The 18867-nt window shown below is 62.3% G+C and overlaps 2 protein-coding genes across 2 annotated transcripts; both read right to left on the bottom strand.

Annotated features, from left to right (window-relative positions):
- STIP1 (stress induced phosphoprotein 1) lies at positions 1-13513 on the bottom strand (the record flags this gene model as incomplete). The annotated part of the gene is made up of 13 exons (XM_061379620.1): positions 1-124; positions 942-1114; positions 1189-1292; positions 2428-2464; positions 2548-2672; positions 2756-2852; positions 2937-3057; positions 3138-3240; positions 4420-4546; positions 5409-5574; positions 9226-9367; positions 10086-10227; positions 13253-13513. Coding segments are annotated over 13 exons (1671 nt in total), but the record flags the coding sequence as incomplete, so codon positions are not given.
- Positions 13514-13857: 344 nt separating this feature from the next.
- Positions 13858-16753, bottom strand: LOC133226283 (leucine-rich repeat transmembrane protein FLRT1-like; the record flags this gene model as incomplete). Its single annotated transcript, XM_061379621.1, has 3 exons — positions 13858-14186; positions 14295-14359; positions 15366-16753. Coding segments are annotated over 3 exons (1782 nt in total), but the record flags the coding sequence as incomplete, so codon positions are not given.
- Between the last annotated feature and the right edge of the window lie 2114 nt (positions 16754-18867).

Below are 18867 nucleotides of genomic sequence, written 5' to 3' on the forward strand. Positions count from 1 at the left end.
AGCACCCCCGGCCCCCCATGGCCCTGGGGGTGTGGGGCAGGCAATGGGGGGTCACCGGATGGCGATGAGCCCCACGTCCATCAGCTTCTGGATCTTCTGCGCGATCACCGGGTTCTTGAGGTGCCTGCGAGGAACAGGGGGGTGTCAATGGGGACCCCCCTATGGACAATGGGAACCCCCTATGGACAATGGGGACCCCGACAATGGACAATGGGGACCCCCCGATGGACAATGGGGACCCCGCCAATGGACAATGGGGACCCCCAATGGACAATGGGGACCCCCCTATGGACAATGGGGACCCCGACAATGGGAGCCCCCCTACAGAAAAAGGGGTCTCCCCTATGGACAATGGGAACCCAGAACCCCTCTGGGACCCCCACTGACCCCCCAGGGATCACTTTAAGACCCCAATAACACCCTAGGGCCCCCCTGGGATCCCTTTAGGACCCCCCCTGGGATCCCTTTAGGACCCCAATAACACGCCAGGGATCCCCAGGAATGCCATTGGGGCCCCCTGGAACCCCTTTAGGAACCCCTGGAACCCCTTTGGGACCCTCATAGACACCCCTGGAATCCCTTTAGGACCCCAATAACACCCTAGGGCCCCCTGGGATCCCTTTAGGCCCCCAATAACACCCCAGGACCCCCCTAGGATCCCCCCTGGGATCCCTTTAGGACCCCAATAACACCCCAGGACCCCCCTAGGATCCCTTTAGGACCCCAATAACACCCTAGGGCCCCCTGGGATCCCTTCAGGACCCCCCCTGGGATCCCTTTAGGACCCCCCTGGGATCCCTTTAGGACCCCAATAACACCCCAGGACCCCCCTAGGATCCCTTTAGGACCCCCCCTGGGATCCCTTTAGGACCCCAATAACACCCCAGGGCCCCCCCAGGATCCCCCCTGGGATCCCTTTAGAACCCCCCCTCCTCACGCACTCGCTGAGGGCCTGGGGGTCCTTCTGCATCTGCTCGAGGATGAGGCGCATGGCGGGGTCGCTCATGATGTGCTGCACCTCGGGGTCGGCCATGGCGCGGCGCTTCACCTCCTCGGGGCTCTCCTGCCGGTTGTACTGGGCCAGCAGGCACCGCTGGTAGCCCTCGGCGGCCTCCTGGGGGGCACTCCGGTGTCAGCCCCCCCCAACAGCCCCAGTGCAATGGGGGGTGATAGGGGGGGACCCCGCACCTTGCAGCCGGCGTCCAGGTCGAGGGCGCGCTGGTAGACGTCCATGGCCTTGCTGTAATCCTTCATGGCCTCCAGAGCCGCTGCCTTCCGGGTGTAGCCTTTGACTGGGGGGAGATGGGGGATGGGAGGAGGAGGAAGGGGATGGGGAGAGGAAGGGAGGGAACAGGCAGGGGGAAAGGGGGGTACAGGCAGAGGGGAAGGGGAACAGGGAAAGGAACGCATGGAACAAGAATGGGGTTGGGCAGAGGGAAAGGATAAGGGAATACAGGGAGAGGATAAAGGGAACAGGCAGAGGAGAAGGGGAACAGGCAGAGGAAGAAGAGAAGGGAATACAAGGAGAGGAAGAGAGGGAACAGGCAGAGGGAAAGGATAAGGGGATACAGGAAGAAGAGAGGAACAGGCAGAGGAACAGGGGAACAGGCAGAGGAATGCATGGAAGAAGAGAGGGAACAGGCAGAGGAAAAGGGGTACAGGGAGAGGAGAAAGGGAACAGGCAGAGGAAGAAGAGAAGGGAATCCAGGGAGAGGAAGAGAAGGAACAGGCAGAGGAAAGGATAAGGGGATACAGGGAGAGGAGAGGAACAGGCAGAGGAATAGGTAGAGAAGAGGGGGAACAGGCAGAGGGAACAGGTAGAGGAGAAGGGGAACAGGCAGAGGGATGCATGGAAGAAGAATAGGAACAGGCAGAGAGAAAGGATAAGGGAATACAGGAAGAGAAGAGGAACAGGCAGAGGGAAAGGGGGGGTACAGGTAGAGGAGAAGGGGAATAGGAAAAGGAAAAGGGGTACAGGCAGAGGAGAAGGGGAACAGGCAGAGAAACAGGTGGAAGAAGAGAGGGAACAGGCAGAGGATAAGGGTATACAGGAAGAGGAACAGGCAGAGGGGAAGGGAACAGGGAGAGGAAGAGGAGAAGGGAATAGGAGAGGAGGAAGGGGGGTACAGGTAGAGGAGAAGGGAAACAGGCAGAGAGGGAACAGGCAGAGGAAAAGGATAAGCGAATACAGGAAGAGGAGAGGAACAGGCAGAGAGAAGGGGGGTACAGGTAGAGGGGAAGGAAAAAGGGCACAGGGAGAGGAATGGGATAAGAGAACCCAGGAACAGAGAGGAGGAGGCACAAGAGAACAAGCACAAAGGGAAGTGGGGTACAGTGGGGTGAAGAGGGGGAACAAGCCCAGGGAAAACAGGCAGAGAAGGGGACACAAGCAGAGGAACAGGCAGAGGGGGGGACCCCAGCACTCACTGAAGGAGGGCTCCAGGCGGATGCACTCCTCACAGTCCTGCAGAGGGGAACAATGGGGGGGTGTCAGATGCACCCCAAAACTGGGTCTGTGCCCCCCCATCTCTGCACCCCCCCCCGGACCTTGAGGGCGAGGGGGAACTCCAGCAGCTTGGTGTAGCAGGCAGCACGGTTGCTGTAGAGCCGGGCCTCGTGCGGGTTGCGCCGGATGGCCTCGGTGTAGTGCTTCATGGCCTGCGGGTAATCCCCTGCCAAAGAGAGGGGGGGGCATGGAGGGTTTGGGGGGGGGTACCCCAAAACCTCCCCCCCACCCCCCACCACCCCATTGTACCTCGTTGGAAGCACTCATTGCCTTTGTTCTTCTCCTGCAGCGCCAGCTCGGGGTCGATGTAAGCCAAGCGCTCCTGCTCCTTGAGGATCTTCTCTGCCTGCAGCAGCCCCAGGTTTGGGGGGGTTAAAGGGGGGGGCACCCCCTTTTTGACCCCCCCCCCACCCCAACCCTTGTACATCACCTGCTGGCACTTCTTGAGCACCTCTGGGGTGCGATGCTCGGCCAAGGACTTGTTATAGAAGTGGATGGCGTCCTTGTAGCGCTCCTCCCGCAGGTACGAGTTCCCGATGCGTGCATAGGCCCTATGGGGGGGTGAGTTTGGGGGTGCAGCAATGGGGGGGGGGGACCCCATCTTTTTACCCCCCCCCCATCCCGGACCCACTTTGCGATCTGCCGGTAATCCTCCCGGTTCTGGCGGCCCAGCTCAATGGCCTTGGTGCAGAGCTCCCGGCACCGCGCGTACTCCCCGGTCTCGAAGTAGACGGCTGGGGGGGGAAAGAGGGGGTTCAGGGGGGGTTTGGGGGTTAGGGGGGGTTCTGGGGGGGTTGAAAGGGGTTTTTGGGGGGTTCAAGGGGGATTTTGGGGGGTTCAAGGGGGGTTTGAGGGGGTTCAGGGGGGGTTCAGGGGGGTTTTGGAGGGGTTCAAGGGGAGTTTTGGGAGGGTTCAGGGGGGGTTCGGGGGGATTCAAGGGGGTTTTGGGCAGGTTCAAGGGGGTTTTGGGGGGGTTCGGGGGGCTTCTGGGGGGGTTAAAGGGGGGTTTGGGGGGTTCTAGGGGGGTTTTGGGAGGGTTCAGGGAGGGTTGGGGGGTTCAGGGGGAGTTGGGGGGGTTCAAAAGGAATTTGGAGGGTTTCAAGGGGGTTCTGGGGGGGTTCAGGGAGGGTTCGGGGGGCTTATGGGGGGTTCAAGGGGGGTTTGGGGGGGTTCAAGTGAGGTCAAGGGGGGTTTGGGTGGGTTCAAGGGGGTTTTGGGGGGTTCAAGGGGGTTTGGCGGGGTTCAGGGGGGGTTGAAGGGAGTTTGGGGGGGTTGGGGGGCTTTGGGACGGTTAAGCGGGGTTTCAGGGGGGTTCTGCGGGGGTTCAAGGGGGTTTGGGGAGGTTCAAGGGGGTTCTGGGGGGATTCAAGGGGGTTCTTTGGGGGGTTCAGGGGGGGTTTTGGGGGGGTTGGGGTGTGCAAAGGGGGGATTGGATGGTTTGAGGGTGTTTTGGGTGATTCAAGCAGGGTTTTGCGGTTCAAGGGGGGTTTTGGGGGTTCGGGGGGAGGTTTAGGGGTTTCAAAGGGGGTTTTAGGTGGGTTCAAGGGAGATTTTGGGGTTGCCAGGGGGTTCGGGGGGTGTTTGGGGTTCAGGGTTTACGGGGGGGTTTCAAGGGGGGGGGTTCATGGTTTGGGGGTGCGATTTTGGGGTACAGGGGGGTTGGGGGGATGTTTGGGGTTCAGGGTTTAAGGGGGGGTTTAAAGAGGGGGAGTTAATGGTTTCGGGGTGCGATTTTGGGGTTCCCGGGGGGTTCGGGGGGTGTTTGGGGTTCAGGGTTTAAGGGGGGGGTTCAAGGGGGGGGTTCATGGTTTCGGGGTGCGATTTTGGGGTTCCTGGGGGGTTCGGGGGGTGTTTGGGGTTCAGGGTTTAAGGGGGGGTTTCAAGGGGGGGGTTCACGGTTTGGGGGTGCTCACCCGCCTGGTTGGTGACGTAGGTCATGTTGGTGGGGTCCAGCTCCTCGGCGCGGGTGTAGTGAGCCAGGGCTGCAGGGAACTCCTTGCGCTTGTAGGCGGCGTTGCCCAGCTCCTTCTGCTGCTGGGCCTGGAGGGAGACACCCCAAAATCAGCCCCAGCATAGCCCCTGCACCCCAAAACCGGCCTGAAACACCCCAAAACCAGCCTGAAACACCCCAAAACCAGCCTGAAACACCCCAAAACCTGCCCAAACACCCCAAAACGGGCCCAAAACACCCCAAAACCAGCCCGAAACACCCCAAAACCTGCCCAAACACCCCAAAACCAGCCTGAAACACCCCAAAACCAGCCCAAAACACCCCAAAACCTGCCCGAAACACCCCAAAACCAGCCTGAAACACCCCAAAACCAGCCGAAACACCCCAAAACCAGCCCCAAACACCCCAAAACCTGCCCAAAACACCCCAAAACCTGCCCAAAACACCCCAAAACCTGCCCAAACACACCAAAACCTGCCCAAACACCCTAAATCTGCCCCAAACACCCTAAAACCTGCCCCAAACACCCCAAAAGCTGCACAAAACACCCCAAAACCTGCCCCAAAGACCCCAAAACCTACACAAAACACCCCAAAACCTGCCCAAACACACCAAAACCTGCCCAAAACACTCTAAATCTGCCCCAAACACTCTAAAACCTGCCCAGAACACCCCAAAACCTGCCCAAACACCCCAAAACCAGCCTGAAACACCCCAAAACCTGCCCAAACACCCCAAAACCTGCCCAAACACACCAAATACCGCCCCAACACCCAAAAGCCCTCCCCAAAACAACCCAAAATCATCCCTGCACCCCAAAACAACCCTAAACACCCCAAAACCAACCTGAAACACCCCAAAACCTGCCCAAAACACCCCAAAATCACCCCCCTGCACCCCCAAAACCCACCCAAACACCCCAAAACACTCCCCTCCCCCTCCCCCCCTCACCTCCTTCTTGTTCTCAGGGAGCTCCTCGGTCGGGGGGGGCTGGGCCGGGGGCTTGGGGGGGGGCGGGGGGGGAGGGGAGGGCGCCTCCTCCTCCTCCTCAGCGCCGCTCAGGTCCACCCCCAGCAGCACGCTCAGGGTGGTCATGACCCGCGGGTCCTGCAGCTTCCTGCGGGCACCCCAAAAGTGACCCCAAAACTCACCCCAATAGGGACCCCAAAAAGATCCCCAAAAGGGACCCCAAAAGTGGCCGCAAAAGGAACCCCAAAGGGACCCCAAAACTCACCCCAAGAGTGACATCATGGACCCCAAAAGAGACCCCAAATGTGACCCCATGCACCCTAAAATGGACCCCAAAAGTGACCCCCATGCACCCCAAAACGGACCCCAAAAGTGACCCCCATGCACCCCAATAGGGACCCCAAAAGTGACATCATGGACCCAAAAACGGACCCCAAAAGGGACCCCCATGCACCCCAATAGGGACCCCAAAAGTGACCCCATGCACCCCAAAACGGACCCCAAAAGTGACCCCATGCACCCCAAAACGGACCCCAAGTGACCCCATGCACCCCAAAACGGACCCCAAAAGTGACCCCCATGCACACCAAAAGGGACCCCAAAACGGACCCCAAAAGGGACCCCCATGCACCCCAACAGGGACCGCAAAAGTGATACCATGGACCCCAAAAGTGAACCCATGCACCCCTAAAGTGCCCCAAAACCTGCTCTTAACCTCCCATCACCCCAAACCTGACCCCAACCCTGCATCAGCACCACAAACCTGCCCCCAGACACCCAAAACCTGACCCCGTGCACCCCAAAACTGCCCCCAAATACCCAAAACTAACCCGTGCACCCCAAAACTGACCCAACACCCAAAACCTGACCCCGTGCACCCCAAAACTACCCCCAGACACCCAAAACCTGACCCCATGCACCCCAAACCTGACCCCATGCACCCCAAACCTGACCCCATGCACCCCAAACCTGACCCCGTGCACCCCAAAACTACCCCCAGACACCCAAAACCTGACCCCGTGCACCCCAAACCTGACCTCAGACACCCAAAACGTGACCCCGTGCACCCCAAAACTAACCCCGTGCACCCCAAACCTGACCCCGTGCACCCAAAACTACCCCCAGTTCACCCCAAACCTGGTCCTCTGCACCCCAAACCCCGTGCACCCCAAACTACCCCCAGACACCCAAAACTAACCCCGTGCACCCCAAGAGTGACCCCAAACCTGCATCAGCACCACAAACCTGACCCCAACCCGGCATCAGCACCACAAACCTGACCCCGTGCACCCCAAACCTGACCCAGTCACCCAAAACCTGACCCCGTGCACCCCAAACCTGACCTCAGACACCCAAAACCTGACCCCGTGCACCCCAAACCTGACCTCAGACACCCAAAACCTGACCCCGTGCACCCCAAACCTGACCCAGACACCCAAAACTGACCCCGTGCACCCCAAAACTACCCCGACACCCAAAACCTGACCCTGTGCACCCCAAAACTAACCCGACACCCAAAACCTGACCCCAGACACCCAAAACCTGACCCCATGCACCCCAAAAGTGCCCCCAAACCTTCTCTTAACCTCCCATCACCCCAAACCTGACCCCAACCCTGCATCAGCACCCCAAAACTAACCCCATGCACCTCATAACTGACCCCAGAGCGGCATCAGCACCACAAACCTGCCCCCAGACACCCAAAACCTGACCCCGTACACCCCAAAACTGACCCCAACCTGGCATCAGTGCCCCAAAACTATCCCCATGCATCTCATAACTGCCCCCAGACACCCAAAACCTGACCCCGTGCACCCCAAAACTGCCCCCAAATACCCAAAACTAAACCGTGCACCCCAAAACTGACCCAACACCCAAAACCTGACCCCGTGCACCCCAAAAATGCCCCCAGACACCCAAAACCTGACCCCATGCACCCCAAAACTAACCCCATGCACCCCAAACCTGACCCCAAACCTGACCCCAAACCTGACCCCATGCACCCCAAACCTGACCCCGTGCACCCCAAACCTGACCCCGTGCACCCCAAAACTACCCCCAGACACCCAAAACCTGACCCCGTGCACCCCAAAACTGACCTCAGACACCCAAAACCTGACCCCATGCACCCCAAAACTAACCCCGTGCACCCCAAACCTGACCCCGTGCACCCCAAAACTACCCCCAGACACCCAAAACCTGACCCTGTGCACCCCAAAACTACCCCGAGACACCCAAAACCTGACCCCAGACACCCAAAACTAACCCCGTGCACCCCAAAAGTGACCCCAAACCTGCATCAGCACCACAAACCTGACCCCAACCCGGCATCAGCACCACAAACCTGACCCCGTGCACCCCAAACCTGACCCAGTCACCCAAAACCTGACCCCGTGCACCCCAAACCTGACCTCAGACACCCAAAACCTGACCCCATGCACCCCAAACCTGACCTCAGACACGGCCGCCGACCCCGTGCACCCCAAACCTGACCCAGTCACCCAAAACCTGACCCCATGCACCCCAAACCTGTCGCCCAGACACCCAAAACTAACCCCGTGCACCCCAAACCTATCGTCAACACCCAAAACCTGACCCCGTGCACCCCAAACCTGACCCAGACACCCAAAATCTGACCCCGTGCACCCCAAACCTGACCCAGACACCCAAAATCTGACCCCGTGCACCCCAAACCTGACCCAGACACCCAAAACTGACCCCGTGCACCCCAAAACTACCCCGACACCCAAAACCTGACCCTGTGCACCCCAAAACTACCCCGACACCCAAAACCTGACCCTGTGCACCCCAAAACTAACCCGACACCCAAAACCTGACCCCAGACACCCAAAACCTGACCCCGTGCACCCCAAAAGTGCCCCCAAACCTTCTCTTAACCTCCCATCACCCCAAACCTGACCCCAACCCTGCATCAGCACCCCAAAACTAACCCCATGCACCTCATAACTGACCCCAGAGCGGCATCAGCACCACAAAACTGACCCCAGACACCCCAAGCCTGACCCCGTGCACCCCAAAAGTGCCCCCAAACCTGCACCTCACCTCCCATCACCCCAAAAGTGACCCCAACCCTGCATCAGTACCGCAAACCTGCCCCGACACCCAAAACTAACCCCATGCACCCCAAACCTGACCCCGTGCACCCCAAACCTGCCCCCAGACACCCAAAACCTGACCCTGCCCCCCAAAACCTGACCCCCATGCACCCCAAACCTGACCCCACCCCAAAACTACCCCAGTCACCCAAAACCTGACCCCATGCACCCCAAAACCTGCCCCCCAAAACCTGCCCCTGCCCCCCAACCCCATGCACCCCAAACCTGACCCCGTGCACCCCAAAACTGCCCCCAGACACCCAAAACTGACCCCATGCACCCAAAACCTGACCCCATGCACCCCAAAACTACCCCCAGACACCCAAAACCTGACTCTGTGCACCCCAAAAGTGACCCTAGCCACCCAAAACCTGACCCCATGCACCCCAAACCTGACCCCGTGTACCCCAAAACTGCCCCCAGACACCCCAAAACTAACCCCGTGCACCCCAAAACTACCCCCAGACACCCAAAACCTGACCCCATGCACCCCAAACCTGACCCCAGACACCCAAAACCTGACCCCATGCACCCCAAAACTGACCCTGTGCACCCCAAACCTGACCCCAGACGCCCAAAACCTGACCCCGTGCACCCCAAAAGTGACCCCAAACCTGCCCCCAGACACCCCAAACCTGACCCCGGGCCCCCCACCCCCGCCCCCCCCCCCCCCCGCTCCGTACGAGCCGAGGCGGGCGGGGTCGCTGCGCAGCTCCTCCAGCAGGTGGCGGTATTCGGGGTCCCGCAGCAGCGCGCGCGTGCGCGGGTCCCCCTCGAGCCGGCCCAGCAGGTCCGGGGCGCTGAAGGGGTTCAGGAGCTTCCGCTCTGGGGGAGGGGGGGGCACGGGTACCGTGATCACCTGACCACCCCCTAACCCCACGTGACCGCCCCACACCCCACCATTGATCCCCAACCCCACGTGACCACCCCCTAACCCCACGTGACCGCCCCACACCCCACCATTGATCCCCAACCCCACGTGACCACCCCCAACCCCATCACTGACACCCCAAACCGCACGTGACCCCCCCCAAACCCCACCATTGATCCCCTAAACCCCATCACTGACCGCCCAAACCCCACATGACCACCCCCAACCCCACGTGACCACCCCAAACCCCATCACTGACCCCACCAACCCCATCCCTGCCCTCCCAGACCCCACCACTGTCCCCCAACCTCATCCCTGCCCCCCAAACCCCATTTCAGATCTGTTTGCCCAAACCCAATCCCTGCCCCTCCCAGACCCCATCCCTGCCCCCCAGACTCCATCACTGTGCCCCCAACGCCCACCACTGACCCAACCCCAAACCTCATCCCTGCCCCCCAAACCACATCACTGCCCCCCCAGAACCCACCCCTGCCCCCCAAACCCCATTATAGATCTCCCAGACCCCATCCCTGCCCGCCAACCCATTATAATCCCCCAACCGCATCCCTGCCCCCCAAACCCCATTATAGATCTCCCAGACCCCATCCCTGCCCCCCAACCCCCATCCCTGCCCCCCAACCCCCATCCCTGCCCCAACCCCCCGCCCCTCACCCGCCAGCCTGGCCTCCACCCCCCGCAGCCCCTCCCGGAGCTGGGCGTTCCCGGGCTCGTGCCGCAGCCCCTCCTCATAAACGGCCTTGGCCTCCTCCAGGCGCTGCAGGAACTCCAGGGCCGCGGCCTTGCGGGAGTAACCCTGCGGAGTCACGTGGGGATCGGTCACGTGGGGCGGGGTCACGGGGGGCACGCAGGCCACGTGGGGCAGGGTCACACGGGGGGCACGCAGGTCACGTGGGGCAGGGTCACACAGGGGGCACCCATGGGGGACGCAGGTCACGTGGGGCAGGGTCACACAGGGGGCACCCATGGGGGGGATGCAGATCACGTGGGGCAGGGAAACACAGGTGTCAGGGGGCACCCATGGGGGATGCAGGTCACGTGGGGCAGGGTCACACAGGGGGCACCCATGGGGCATGCAGGTCACGTGGGGCAGGGAAACACAGGTGTCAGGGGGCACCCATGGGGGATGCAGGTCACGTGGGGCAGGGTCACACAGGGGGCACCCATGGGGCATGCAGGTCACGTGGGGCAGGGAAACACAGGTGTCAGGGGGCACCCATGGGGGATGCAGGTCACGTGGGGCAGGGTCACACAGGGGGCACCCATGGGGTGATGCAGGTCACGTGGGAGAGAGTCACACAGGGGTCAGGGGGCACCCATGGGTGCTGGGGTCATGTGGGGCAGAGACACACAGGGAGCACCCATGGGGGATGCAGGTCACGTGGGGCAGGGTCACACAGAGGGCACCCATGGGGGGGGATGCAGGTCACGTGGGGCAGGGAAACACAGGGGTCAGGGAGTACCCATGGGTGCTGGGGTCATGTGGGCAGAGACACACAGGGGTCAGGGAGCACCCATGGGTGATGCAGCTCACGTGGGGCAGGGTCACACAGGAGGCACCCATGGGGGATGCAGGTCACATGAGGCAGGGTAACACAGGGGTCAGGGGGCACCCATGGGTGCTGGGGTCACGTGGGGCAGGGTCACACAGGGGGTCAGGATGCACCCATGGGTGCTGTGGTCACGTGGGGCAGGGACACACAGGGGTCAGGGAGCACCCATGGGTGCTTGGAGCACAGGCACAGACACACCCATAGGACTTAATGCAGCACCCATGGGTACTGCAGGCCCAGTTGGGGTTGAACACACACACACTGGAGATGATGGAGCACCCATGGGTGCTGCAGTGCTCACCTTGGGGCATGGATACACACATATACAGAAGGCAATCGAGCACCCATGGGTGCTATGGGTCTCACCTTGGGACATACATACAAAGAAGGTGACGGAGCACCCATGGGTGCTGCAGGACTTGCCTTGGAGCACACGCACAGAGAAGGTGACGGAGCACCCATGGGTGCTGCAGTGCTCACCCTGAGGTTTGCCCCCCCACACACAGGAGGAGATTAAGCACTGATGGGTGCTGAGGGCTCACTCTGGGGCATGGACACACACACATAGGGGGTAATGGAGCACCCATGGGTGCTATGGGGCTCACACAGACACAGGTGACAGAGCACCCACAGGTGCTGCAGCACTCACCTTGAGGCACACACACACACACACACACACGAGGTGACTGAGCCCCCATGGGTGCTATGGGTCTCACCTTAGGGCATACTGAGCCCCCATGGGTGCTATGGGTCTCACATTGAGGCACGCACACACACACACAGAGGAGATAATGTAGCATCCATGGGTGCTATGGGTCTCACCTTAGGGCACACAAACAGATGGAGGAGGTGATAGAGCACCCATGGGTGCTATGGGTCTCACCTTGGGGCATACTTAGCACCCATGGGTGCTATGGGTCTCACCTTAGAACACACACACATACACGGAGGAGGTGAAGGAGCACCCATGGGTGCTATGGGTCTCACACTGAGGCACACACATGCACATAGAGAAGGTGATTGAGCACCCATGGGTGCTATGGGGCTCACACACACACAGAGGAGATAATTTAGCACACATGGGTGCTATGGTTTTCATCTTAGGACACACATACACACACACAGGAGCTGATGGAGCACCCATGGGTGCTATGGGGATCACACCCACAGGAGATCAGAGAGCACCCATGGGCACTATGGGGCTCACACTCAGACACACAATGGAGATTATGGAGCGTCCATGGGTGCTACGGGGCTCACACTGAGACACACAGGATCTGATGGAGCACCCATGGGTGCTATGGGGCTCACACACAGAGGAGGTGATGGAGCACCCGTGGGTTCTGTAGGGCTCACATGGAGACACACAATGAAGATTATGGCGCACCCATGGGTGCTAAGGGGCTCACACTGAGACACACAGAGGGGATGGAGCACCCATGGGCGCTATGGGGCTCACACTCAGACACACAATGGAGATTATGGAGCACCCATGGGCGCTATGGGGCTCACACTCAGACACACAATGGAGGTTATGGAGCACCCATGGGCGCTATGGGGCTCACCTTAGGGAACACACACTGAGGAGGTGATGGAGCACCCATGGGCGCTATGGAGCTCACACTCAGACACACAACGGAGATTATGGAGCACCCATGGGCGCTATGGGGCTCACCTTAGGGCACACACACTGAGGAGTTGATGGAGCACCCATGGGTGCTATGGGGCTCACACTGAGACACACAATGGAGGTTATGGAGCACCCATGGGTGCTATGGGGCTCACACTGAGACACACAATGGAGATTATGGAGCACCCATGTGCGCTATGGGGCTCACCTTAGGGCACACACACAGAGAAGCTGATGGAGCACCCATGGGTGCTATGGGGCCCACACTGAGACACACAAAGGAGGTGATGGAGCACCCATGGGTGCTATGGGGCTCAAACTGAGACACACAATGGAGGTGATGGAGCACCCATGGGCGCTATGGGGCTCACACTGAGACACACAGAGGAGGTTATGGAGCACCCATGGGCGCTATGGGGCTCACACTGAGACACACAGAGGAGGTTATGGAGCACCCATGGGCGCTATGGGGCTCACACTGAGACACACAATGGAGGTGATGGAGCACCCATGGGTGCTATGTGGCTCACACTGACACACACACAGAGGAGGTTATGGAACACCCATGGGTGCTATGGGGCTCACACAGAGACACACAGACAAGGTGATGGAGCACCCATGGGCGCTATGGGGCTCACCTTGGCCCAGTCCGGGCGCAGCTCCAGGGTGCGGCAGGCATCGGCCAGGGCCCGCGCGTACTCCCCCTGCTTGGCGTAGGCCGCCGAGCGGTTGCTGAACAGGACGTGGTTGGTGGCGTCCAGCGCGATGGCGGCCGAGTAATGGCGCACGGCGGCCGCCACGTCCCCCGCCGCCAGCGCCCGGTTCCCCCGCTCCTTCAGCGCCTGCGCCTGGGCACCGGGACCGGCAGGAAGGGGCACGAGGAGGAAGAGGGAGGTGTGAGGAAGAGGAGGAGCCCCGAGAGGAAGAGGAGGGGACACGGAGCAAGGGAAGGGGCACGAGGGTGAGGACAGGAGGGGAAGGGCACGAAGAACATCGGGGGGGAGAACATGGGGAAGGCAAAGGGGGTCCAAGGGTACCCTTTTAGAGCCCCCCCGCCTCCTGCCGGGCCCCTGCAGGAAGGCCTCGGAGACCCCGCAGCCCCTCAGGCCTGCTCCAGGACCCCGAACCCCCTCATGGGAGCCCGCACCCCCCCAAGACCTCTATGGGGACCCCTCCAAAGCCCCGTACGGGGACGGACCCCCCCACAAGCCCCCTATGGAGACGGACCCCCCTCCAAGGCCCCCTATGGGGACGGGACCCCCAAAGAGCCGCGGCCTTCCCCGCCCACCTCCTCCATGTCGCTCCGCTCCCGGCCGCTACCGCGCCGCCTTCTGGAAGCTGCTAGAACCCCGGCGCCCCGCCCACCCGCGCCCCATTGGCTGCCGGCCCCGCCCGCCCGCCCCCGCGCGCGCTCCCATTGGTGCTCGGCCGCGGTTCCTCTTTCCCATTGGTCAAAAGGGAAAGCGGCGCCCGCCTCCCCGAAACCTCGCCGGAAGCCGGAAGCTAGCGGCAGGGCCCGCCCCCCACCCCTCTCCCGGGCGCTGATTGGCAGGGCTCCCCGGCGCTGGCCTCCTATTGGTGGGGAGCGTAGCGTGCTTTCTGGAATTTTCCACCCCTGCTATTGGCTGAGCGAGGTGCCAATCAGAGGGGGGGGGGCGGGCAAAGGAGGGAGGGCGCCACCTGGCGGCACGGAGGCTTCGCTGGTGTTTGCCCCAGGGGGCGGAGCTTGCACCGCGGGGGCGGGGCTTGCACGTGGGTGGTCCCGAAGGGGTGGGGGACATGACCTTGACGTGAACCCCGTGCAACCCCCCCTGTGACCCCAAACCCCCCCTCCCCCCCCCGACCCCGGGAAAGAAGCAATGGCGGGAAAAGGAGCCGCTGGATTTATTGGGGGGGGTGGGGGGGGGAGGCCTTTTTGGGTCCATTTTCCCTGATTTTGGTCCTTTCCCCCCAGTTCCAACAGCGGGGGGGGGGAGGGGTGAAGGCACCTCGCAAGGGGGGGGCCGGACTGTTGATACCCCCCCAGACCCCTGGATCCCCCCCCCCACAACCCCTCCCAATAGTCTCTTGTTCTAATGGGGGGGGGGGGCAGATCCATGGGCCCCCCCCAGCCCCATCCTGCCCCAAATCCACCTTTTTCCCCCCAAAAAAGCAGCTGTGCAGGAAAGAAAAACCAAACACCACACCTTAAAAACCCCAAAATGTCCCAAAAAAGGGATGAGGGGGGGCTGGGGGGGACAACGGGGGACTGAACCCCCCCACAACACCTCCAGTGACCCCCCCAAATGTCCTTATAGTGGGGGTGCATCCCCACTTGGGGGGGAGGTCCCCCATCTCTGTATAGGGATCCATCCCCACCCCGGGGGGGCGGGTGCCCCACGGCACTGGGGGTTCCTGACCTCCCACCCCCCCCCCCATCAGGATCCCCCTGTGCCGTGGGGCACCCGCCCCCCCCGGTACCCCCGAGCGCTGGGGGGGGGGGGGGGGGGGGTGGGGGGGGGGGGGGGGGGCACGGTCCGGATGCCTCCATCCTCGGGGGCCCGCAGGGGCCGCAGCGGAAACCGCCCCCCGGTGCCCCCCCCCGCTTTATGGGCCGGTACCGGCGGCCCCCCCCGGTCGGCGCCCCCCATCCTCCTCCTCTTCCTCCTCCTCCACCACCCCCCCCCCAGCACCCCCAGCACCAGCCCGGCCGCCGCCGCCGCCGCCCCCCCCGCAGCGGCCGCGGGTGGGAGCGCGATGGGAGCCCCCGACGGGTGCCGGGGGGGTCCCGGTGATGCCGGTGCTTGGGGGGCGGCCCCGGCTCGGGCTTGGGCGCAGAGCGGGGTCCCGGGGCCGCCCGCGGGGTCCAGCGCCGAGAGGCAGACCCGGTACGGGGCTCGCGGCTGCAGCGCCGTCACCACGTACTCCCCCCGGTCCCCCCGCACCAGCGTCTCCGTTACCGAGCCCAGCCCCGGCCGGAACCAGCTCAGCCTCAGGGATGCTCCGGGGGGAGCCGGCGGCCACCGGATCCTCAAGGCCCCCCCCGGCGCCGCTTGCACCCACAGCCCCCCCTCCGCCGGCGGTGAGACGGGGGGGGACACGGCGGCGGTACCGGGGGTCCCCGCGCTGTGCGGGGGGGGCTCGCACGCATCCATCTCCCCCCGCAGCTCCCCCACCGGCAGCCCCCGCAGCCGGGCCGGTGCCTGGCACAGGAGCCCCTTCACCTCCAGCCCCCGCGGGGCCCGGCGCCGCAGCCAGTCCCGCAGCCAGGCCAGGTTGCAGCCGCAGAACCAGGGGTTGTTCCGCAGCCCCAGGTGGCTCAGGCTGCCCAGGTCATCGAAGAGCCCCCTGGGCAGCGTGGTCAGGTTGTTGTCCGAGAGATCCAAGCGCTCCAGCGCCCTCATCCGAGCCAGGGAGCCCGCCGGGACGTGGTTGATGGCGTTGGCGGCCAGGGACAAGCGGCGCAGCCGGGCTCGGGGCAGGTTCGCCGGGGGAGCGGCCAGAGCGTTGCGGCCCAAGGAGAGCTCGCTGAGGTTGCCCAAGCGGCTGAAGGTGTCGTCGGCCATGCGCTGGTTCGCCAGCAGGTTCCCGTCCAGCACCAAGCGGCGCAGGGCCGGCAGCCCCTCGAAGGCGCGCAAGGGGATGGTGTGGATGCGGTTGTCGTCGAGGCGCAGCTCCTCCAGCGCCGGCGGCAGCCCCGGGGGGACGCTGCTGAGGTGGTTGCGGGATAAGAAGAGGAGCCGCAAGCGGCGGTTGTCGGCGAACGCGTCCTCCTCGATGCCGGCGGCGGACACGGAGTTGTCGTCCAGGTGGAGGCGTTCGAGGAGCGGGGCCCGGGCCAGCGCCCGGCGGCAGAGCCCCCGCACGTTGTTCTCCTGCAGGTGCAGCTCCCGCAGCGCCGGAGGGAGGTGAGCGGGGAAGTGCTCCAGGGCGTTCGCGTACAGGTAAAGGACCTGGAGCGCCGGGAGCCGAGCGAGGCGGGCGGGGATGCCCGCGTCCCCGATGCGGTTGTTCTGCAGGAAGAGGGTGGTGGCCCCAGCGGGGACCCCCTCCGGCACCGCCGTCAGGCCCCGGTCGTTGCAGTAAACGCGGCCCCCGGCGCAGCGGCAAACGGAGGGGCAGGGGGTGACGGAGGGGAGGGGGGGGAGGAGGAGGAGGAGGAGGAGGAGGAAGGGGGAGAGGGGAGGGGAAGGGGGGGGAAAAGGGGGGGAAAGGGGAGGGGGGGCCATGGGGGGAAAGGGGGCGCCTGTGGGAAGGGGGGGGTCGGTGTCACCCGGTGAAACAGGGACACACAACCCCCCAAAGCACATGCATAGGGCAGGGACCCCCCGCACTGAACCCCATAGATAACACTGGGACTCCCCCCACAAATCCCATACATAGAGCAAAGACCTCCCACTGAACCCCATAGGTAGGGACACCCACACTGAACCCCATACATAGAGCAGGGACCATCCCACTGAATCCCATAGATAGGGACACCCACACTGAACCCCATAGGTAGCACAGGAACCCCACCCCACTGAACCCCATAGGTAGGGACACCCCACAATGAGCCCCATACATAGGGCAGGGACCATCCCACTGAACCCCATAGATAGGGACACCCCACAATGAGCCCCATACATAGGGCAGGGACCCCCCGCACTGAACCCCATAGGCAAGACTGGGACTCCCCCCACAAAACCCATACATAGAGCAGGGGCCTCCCCACTGAACCCCATAGATAGGGACACCCACACTGAACCCCATACATAGAGCAGGGACCATCCCACTGAACCCCATAGGTAGGGACACCCCACAATGAGCCCCATACATAGCACAGGGACCCCTTACTGACCCCCATTGATGGGTCAGGGACCCCCACCGTGATCACATACATAGAGCAGGGAACCCCCACTGAACCCCATAGATAGGGACACCCCACACTGAACCCCATACATAGAGCAGGGACCATCCCACTGAACCCCATAGGTAGGGACACCCACACTGAACCCCATATATAGAGCAGGGACCATCCCACTGAACCCCATACATAGAGCAGGGACCCCCCCCACTGAACCCCATAGGTAGGGACACCCACACTGAACCCCATACATAGAGCAGGGAACCCCCACTGAACCCCATAGATAGGGACACCCCACACTGAACCCCATACATAGAGCAGGGACCCCCTGCACTGAACCCCATAGATAGGGACACCCCACAATGAGCCCCATACATAGGACAGGAACCCCCCCCACTGAACCCCATAGGTAGGTACACCCCACAATGAGCCCCATACATAGCATAGGGACCCCTTACTGACCCCCATTGATGGGTCAGAGACCCCCACCGTGATCACATACATAGGGCAGGGACCCCCCCACTGAACCCCATACATAGAGCAGGGAACCCCCACTGAACCCCATAGATAGGGACACCCACACTGAACCCCATACATAGGGCAGGGACCCCCCCACTGAACCCCATACATAGAGCAGGGAACCCCCACTGAACCCCATAGGTAGAGACACCCACACTGAACCCCATACATAGAGCAGGGAACCCCCACTGAACCCCATAGGTAGAGACACCCACACTGAACCCCATACATAGAGCAGGGACCCCCTGTACTGAACCCCATAGATAGGGACACCCCACAATAAGCCCCATACATAGAGCAGGGACCCCCCCACTGAGCCCCATAGATGGGGCAGGGAACCCCCCTGAGATCCCATACGTAGGGCAGGGACCACCCCTAAATCCCATACATAGGACAGGGACACCCCCCCAAACCCCATAGATAAGGACACCCCACACTGAGCCCCATACTTAGGACAGGGACCCCCCCACTGAACCCCAAAGTTAGGGACACCCACAATGAACTCAATACATAGGGCAGGGACCCCCTGCACTGAACCCCATAGATAGGGACACCCACACTGAACCCCATACACAGGACAAGGGACCCCTTACTGAGCCCCATATATAGGACAGGGATCCTCCCTAAATCCCATACATAGGACAGGGACCACCCCCAAATCCCCATAGGTAAGGACACCCCACACTGAACCCCATACATAGGACAGGGACCCCTTACTGAACCCCATAGACAGGGCAGGGATCCCCCCTAAATTCCATACATAGGACAGGGACCACCCCCAAATCCCATACACAGGATAGGGATCCCCCTCCCAAGCCCCATAGATAGGGACACCCCACACTGAGCCCCATACATAGGACAGCAACCCCTTATTGAACCCCATAGATAAGGCAGGAACCCCCCTGAACC

The sequence above is a fragment of the Neopsephotus bourkii genome, unplaced genomic scaffold (assembly GCF_033783945.1).
Source record: "Neopsephotus bourkii isolate Nb327-2 ecotype Australia unplaced genomic scaffold, CSIRO-AGI_Nbou_v1 NB_1779, whole genome shotgun sequence".
NCBI classification, from domain to species: Eukaryota; Metazoa; Chordata; class Aves; order Psittaciformes; family Psittacidae; genus Neopsephotus; species Neopsephotus bourkii.